The sequence below is a fragment of the Dendrobates tinctorius genome, unplaced genomic scaffold, assembly GCF_039654945.1.
Source record: "Dendrobates tinctorius isolate UK_male_01 unplaced genomic scaffold, ASM3965494v1 ptg000159l, whole genome shotgun sequence".
NCBI lineage: Eukaryota > Metazoa > Chordata > Amphibia > Anura > Dendrobatidae > Dendrobates > Dendrobates tinctorius.
Window position 1 is genome coordinate 14,729,559 of NW_027361826.1, and position 7,369 is coordinate 14,736,927.

At 41.7% G+C, this 7,369-nt stretch overlaps 1 protein-coding gene across 1 annotated transcript; it reads left to right on the plus strand.

Annotated features, from left to right (window-relative positions):
• The first annotated feature begins 571 nt into the window (after positions 1 to 571).
• LOC141052346 (protein BTG1-like) lies at positions 572 to 4,648 on the plus strand. Its single transcript, XM_073549574.1, has 2 exons — positions 572 to 1,219; positions 3,994 to 4,648. Exons 1-2 carry the CDS (start codon positions 1,102 to 1,104, stop codon positions 4,335 to 4,337), a joined length of 462 nt encoding a protein of 153 aa, XP_073405675.1. The 5' UTR covers positions 572 to 1,101; the 3' UTR covers positions 4,338 to 4,648.
• Positions 4,649 to 7,369: the final 2,721 nt, after the last annotated feature.

Here is a 7,369-nt window from a genome sequence, read left to right on the forward strand (position 1 = left end):
CATCACCCAGCTTTCCTGAGGCGCCCACTGAAGCCTCCTTTCCCAGGTCCATCACCCAGCTTTCCTGAGGCGCCCACTGAAGCCTCCTTTCCCAGGTCCATCACCCAGCTTTCCTGAGGCGCCCACTGAAGCCTCCTTTCCCAGGTCCATCACCCAGCTTTCCTGAGGCGCCCACTGAAGCCTCCTTTCCCAGGTCCATCACCCAGCTTTCCTGAATTCCCCCTTCTGTCCCCTGTAATTCAGAGCACACTAGAACTCTTTATTCCTTGGGTCTCCTGCTATCACGATCTCGCTTCCTGTGTGAATAGATTGATTTTCCCTTCGTGTTTCTTCTTCCACGCTGAGTGGAGCCTTTGTAGCGCTGCTGATCGCTGGACTGAGCCGGGTGCTGGGAGAAGTTACTGCAGGAAGTTGCTGTTTGGGTTCACCCGATTTCCCACCTGTTGCTAAGCAGACTCCCCCCCTCCCCAGCCACCCACTCCCACTTGTTGCTAGGCAGATTCCTCGCCCGTGACGTGTCAGAACGCTTCGTTTGTTTATTTATACATTGTAACAACCTGTGCGGACGTGCTGCTTCGATTCCATTGTGACGTCACAGAGGCGTGGCGCCCGGAGGCTCCGCCCCCTCTTGTTTACCCTTGGCTGTGCGGTGCTATGAGCTTCCTCGGGTTGTCTTGTCGTCCCGACGAGCTCAGAAAAGCCAGACCGTGAAGGCAGACTGCCTAAACCGCCCCCTAGATAAGGCAAGGAGCCTACAGTCAAGGTCCTTAAGGAAGGGGAAGGAATACCCAAAAGCAGTGCAATCACTTTGTAACCTGACCACCTCCACCCATCACCAGCAGCGTAGCACCGCCCTCTACTCTTCCTGGAATCAGGGGATCCAGCTGTGGCAGGCGCTGCACCCCGCTCATTACTCCCCGACACCGACCACTGGGAAGAAGCACTGGAGGGGCGGTAGAGACAACAAGCCTTCACCAGAAGCCCACCCAAACCCCGCGACCTGCTGATTGGTGAGAAATCCGAGGGTGGAAGAAACTTATTGTATGGTCTCCATAGGGTCCTTGTGTTATTCCAGTCTCCGGCAGGAACCTAAGGGGCACAATGAAGACCGAAATCTCCACAGCTGCGCTGTTCATCACCAGGCTCCTCAGACAAAGCGGCCTGACCGAGGAGCAGCAGCTGCAGCAGTTCTGCCAGTCCCTGCAAGGAGCCATGAAAGGTGAGGAGACCAGGACACTGGAGCTTTCCCAAGCCAGTCAGAAGACATCTTTCCAGAAACTCCCAAGTGGATCCGTTCTGCGGCAATAAAATACTGAGGGCTTTATTAAGTTATTTATGTGTTGTGCCTCTGTGGGGCTCAGCCCTAATGTTCATTACTATAGATCATCAATACCCTGGATTTGGTTTGATGCTCCATTGAGAACACTGAAATTAGTGGTATTTTGTGTACAAGTAGCTGTATATTGTCTTTTATATAGTTAGTAGCTGTATATTGTCTTTGCTAGTGGTATTTTGTATAGTTAGTAGCTGTATTTTCTCTTTGTTAGTTCTATTTTGTACATATAATAGCTGCATGATGTATTTTGTACACATTATAGCTGTATTTTGTATTTGCTAGTGTTATTTTGTATAGTTAGTAGCTGTATATTGTCTTTGCTAGTGGCATTTTGTATATATAGTAGCTGTATTTTGTATTTGCTAGTGTTATTTTGTATAGTTAGTAGCTGTATATTGTATTTTATATAGTTAGTAGCTGTATATTGTCTTTGCTAGTGGCATTTTGTATATATAGTAGCTGTATTTTCTCTTTGTTAGTTCTATTTTGTACATATAGTAGCTGCATGATGTATTTTGTACACATTATAGCTGTATTTTGTATTTGCTAGTGTTATTTTGTATAGTTAGTAGCTGTATATTGTCTTTGCTAGTGGCATTTTGTATATATAGTAGCTGTATTTTGTATTTGCTAGTGTTATTTTGTATAGTTAGTAGCTGTATTTTGTCTAGTTAGTAGCTGTATATTGTCTTTGCTAGTGGTATTTTGTACACATAGTAGCTGTATTTTGTACATAAGGTAGCTGTATGATGTATTTTGTACACATTATAGCTGTATTTTGTATTTGCTAGTGGCATTTTGTATATATAGTAGCTGTATTTTGTATTTGCTAGTGTTATTTTGTATAGTTAGTAGCTGTATTTTGTCTAGTTAGTAGCTGTATATTGTCTTTGATAGTGGTATTTTGTACACATAGTAGCTGTATTTTGTACATATAGTAGCTGTATGATGTATTTTGTACACATTATAGCTGTATATTGTATTTGCTAGTGGTGTTTTGTACACATAGTAGCTGTATTTTCTCTTTGTTAGTTCTATTTTGTACATATAGTAGCTGTATGATGTATTTTGTACACATTATAGCTGTATATTGTATTTGCTAGTGGTGTTTTGTACACATAGTAGCTGTATTTTCTCTTTGTTAGTTCTATTTTGTACATATAGTAGCTGTATGATGTATTTTGTACACATTATAGCTGTATATTGTATTTGCTAGTGGTGTTTTGTACACATAGTAGCTGTATTTTCTCTTTGTTAGTTCTATTTTGTACATATAATAGCTGCATGATGTATTTTGTACACATTATAGCTGTATTTTGTATTTGCTAGTGTTATTTTGTATAGTTAGTAGCTGTATATTGTCTTTGCTAGTGGCATTTTGTATATATAGTAGCTGTATTTTGTATTTGCTAGTGTTATTTTGTATAGTTAGTAGCTGTATTTTGTCTAGTTAGTAGCTGTATATTGTCTTTGATAGTGGTATTTTGTACACATAGTAGCTGTATTTTGTACATATAGTAGCTGTATGATGTATTTTGTACACATTATAGCTGTATATTGTATTTGCTAGTGGTGTTTTGTACACATAGTAGCTGTATTTTCTCTTTGTTAGTTCTATTTTGTACATATAGTAGCTGTATGATGTATTTTGTACACATTATAGCTGTATATTGTATTTGCTAGTGGTGTTTTGTACACATAGTAGCTGTATTTTCTCTTTGTTAGTTCTATTTTGTACATATAATAGCTGCATGATGTATTTTGTACACATTATAGCTGTATTTTGTATTTGCTAGTGTTATTTTGTATAGTTAGTAGCTGTATATTGTCTTTGCTAGTGGCATTTTGTATATATAGTAGCTGTATTTTGTATTTGCTAGTGTTATTTTGTATAGTTAGTAGCTGTATTTTGTCTAGTTAGTAGCTGTATATTGTCTTTGATAGTGGTATTTTGTACACATAGTAGCTGTATTTTGTACATATAGTAGCTGTATGATGTATTTTGTACACATTATAGCTGTATATTGTATTTGCTAGTGGTGTTTTGTACACATAGTAGCTGTATTTTCTCTTTGTTAGTTCTATTTTGTACATATAGTAGCTGCATGATGTATTTTGTACACATTATAGCTGTATATTGTATGTTAGTGGTATTTTGTACATATATTGTATTTTGTACATATAGTAGTTGAATTTTGTCGCTATCAGGTACTTTGGTTGTATTATGGTGTTGACCTAGTTTCTGCCTAGATCCTTTATTGCCTCTTTGTCATCGGACTTCTGCAGCGTTCCTGTTATGAAAATTATCCGCTGATCCATATTGACTTGAGGAGATGTAGATCTAGATGAATGGATTGCCGCAAACAAAACATTGCAGTTTGTAGCATCCAAAACAATTGGTCAGAGCTGCCATGGGCCTACAAGAATTCCCATGGCCCTCAGCTTTCCGCAGAAGGGTTCATCTCGTTGGTGTGAATGAATACTCTGCCATATATTTTAGACTGAGTCGGAGGATTGAATAGTTATATTGTGATGAATAGTTCCTAATGTTGTCTTTTTTTTTTTTTTTCCTTTCTCCCACCCCCTTTCAACTCCAACCCTCCCGTTTCTCCTCCTCCACCTCCCCACTCCCACTTTCTCCTCTTTGTCTCCAACAGACCATTATAAACATCACTGGTTTCCGCAGATTCCATGCAAAGGATCAGGGTATCGCTGTTTAAGAATCAACCACAAAATGGACCCGTTGATAGGCCGTGCGGCTGGACACATTGGCCTCAGCCATCAGAGACTGTTCCAGCTTCTCCCCAGTGAGCTGACAATGTGGGTTGACCCATTTGAAGTTTCCTATCGCATCGGAGAAGATGGATCTATCTGTGTGTTATATGACGGCTCACCAGCGGTGGCCAAGCCTTTAGAAACCCACTCTAGCTGCAAAGATGCACTTCGGATGGGACGGCACAGCCCTTCCAAAAATTACAGCATGATGACAGTTTCTAGTTAAAAATACAGTTAGAAGGAACATTCATTTGAATTGTATGATGTCTGTTTCCCTGTTCATCTTCTTGTCTCCATTAAGTTAGGAGACACTGACCCGCCCCATCTTCAGCACTTAGACCCCAAATTGTAGTACTGCCAGGCCTCTCCTCTCTGTGTGTTAAAGGTGAGCATAGAAATGTAATTTGGTGTATCAGGCGCTTCTTAGGGTTTTTTCCTCCCCGTGTGGAATTGTATATTGTAAATGAAATATTGAGTCAAGAGAGAATTTATATTTTGGCATTACCCTTGACTCTTTTTAATAAAAAATATGCTTTATTGTGGCTTTTATTGTTCTCAGGGAAGTGACCAATTACTTATTAAAGATTAACGTGATCTTAATAAAGCCACACTGTTTGCTGTGACTAGAGAGGGTAAGGCAATCCAGATCCGAGAAAGTCTCCTTCCACAACATCGGGGAAGCGTCTTGTCTTGCCAGCAGCAAAAAGTGAAAATTCTATTTTTTTGTCTTCTTTGTTTTAGATCGGGATGCATTAAAAGAGGCATAGATGCTCACTGCCAGAACATAATTTTGCCTCTATATAAGTCATTAGTGCGACCACACTTAGAATACGGGGTACAATTTTGGGCTGCAGTGTATAAGAAAGACAGCTGATCTAGAGCGGGTGCAGAGAGGAGCAACCAACATTATTAAATTCCCCCTCTTTTCCTAAGTCGTGTCAAAGTTCGGTAAAAGGTCAGTATTTACTTTTAGGATTGCTACTTTCAGTAGGAGGCGCTAGAGATCAAGTCCTCTTCTCTGAAGAGACGCTTTGCATATTAAATTTCCCAGATGAGCATTTCATGGCCTATAAGTCTCTTTACACTGGCATGTCACTCTCCATAAGGAGAAACATTACTCCTTAGACCCAAGGATATTAGGGGAATGGGTAAACTGCATTGCCAAGACAGGTTATCAAAGGGGTTATTCAAAGCTTAGGGGCGATCTTATTACAGTGTACAAATATATGACGGGACAGTACAGAGACCTTTCTTCAAAAAAATGTTCACACTCAGGCCAGTGATGGTGACAAGGGGGTATTTTCTAAGTGTAGAGGAAAAAAGGTTTTATCATATTCATAGGCAAGGATTCTTTACTGTAAGAGCAGTGAGATTATGAAACTCTCTGCCCCATGATATGGTAATGGTTGATTAACTAAACAAGTACAAGGAGGGCCTGTTCTTGAAAAATATATTTATTTTACTCACCGGTATATAGCGCCATTAATTCCACAGCACTTTACAGACATTACCGGCACTGTCCCCATTAGGGCTCACAGTTATTATGCTTTGAATATATAGCGCTTATTCTGCAGCGCTTTACAGTCATGATCATCCCTGTCGCAATCGGCGCTAACAATCTACATTCCCTATCAGTATGTCTTTGGAGTGTGGGAGGAACCCGGAGGAAACCCACACATACACGGGGAGAACATACAAAACTCCTTGCAGATGTTGTCCTTGGTGGGATTTGAACCCAGGACCCCAGCACTGCAATGGTAACCACTGAGCCAGCATGATGATGAAATTATCTCTAAAAGGGATAGGAGTGTGGTAGGAAACCAGGAAGAAACCCATGCAAACATGGGGAGAACGTGCAGATGTTGTCCCTGGTGGAATTTGAACCCAGGACCCCAGTGCAGCAAAGCAACAATGTTAACCACTGAGCCACCATGCTGCCCTGCCATAATATTAACCATAGTACTAGATGCTGTGATGGAATATTAATCCAGTGAACTCGTCTGATTGCCGTATGTGGAGTCGAGAAGGAATTTTTCCCCTAATATGGGGCAATTAGCTTCTGCCTCATGGTGGTTTTTGCCTTCCTCTGGATCAACATGTTGGGTTACAGATTGAACCTTGATGGACTTGTGTCTATCTTCAACACTTGAAACAATGAAACCAACCTGACGGCCAAAATGTCATATTTATGTACCGCCAACTTGTGATTTTCCTGTTGCTATAAAAATGGACAAATGACTTTTCTAAACAACATACACACTGTTATGGAATATTGAGGGGGTCCTCTGCTCAGGATTCTGCTTAGGGAAATGAATGGTCCTTTCTCTGGGTGATCTGTCCTCCATTGCACAGATACACACTGATTTGGAGGAGAACAGTGTGATGCCTGGTCTCCCTGTGGTGCCACTCATGCAGGGCCACAGCCACTACGGAGCGGCACACTCTTCTAGCGTGAGACGTGGTGCACCGCGGGCTGCGGATGACTGCCTCAGGGGCCGCATTTTTGAGACCACTGGTCTATATCAAGGCTCCTAAGTGCTGCTGTTCTCTTAGGTCCACCAGCAATGTTTGCATCCTAAAACCAAACCAATGGCTGATATTACATTCGCCAGGGATAAAAGATCGGTCTGCTACCCTAGCCTTGTATCTAAATGCCTTAGACAAGACAAAGTGGGCTATTTGGCATGTGGCCCAGTTCCTCTCAGTCAATGCCATAGCGCGAGAGTGGTGAGGGAGGCAATTGCCTGGGACTTCAAATTCTACGAGGGTGCAAAAGTTTGCTGCTTATGAAGAGCACATCAGGTAAAATGAGTTTGTCACTGGCTACTGGCCATCAGATAGGCAGCAATCAAAACAACAAGCCTCAGCATTATGAAGGGTGCGTTGTCATCTCTGTCATCTCAGTGGCTGCCTATGCAAAACGCAGCAGTCAAAGACAAACTCATCTTGACCGCTGCTATCTGTATAAGCAGAACAGATGGCAGAAGATGAGCATCCAATGAGTTAAGATAGTATTGAATCATGTGCACGATTCAATATGGTCTTCATTTATTATTCAAAACCAGGATTAAGGCTAAGGATTGAGTTTAAGTCTAGGGCAGGGGCAGACATATCATTGGAACAATGTGTGCAGTTGGCTCAAGAGGTATGTGGACCACTACCACCTTCAAACAACATGCAGGTCCAATCGCAGACACAAAGAGGGACCCATATACTGTTCTTGCACAGGGGCCTTCTTCCATCTGTGTCCGCCGCTGG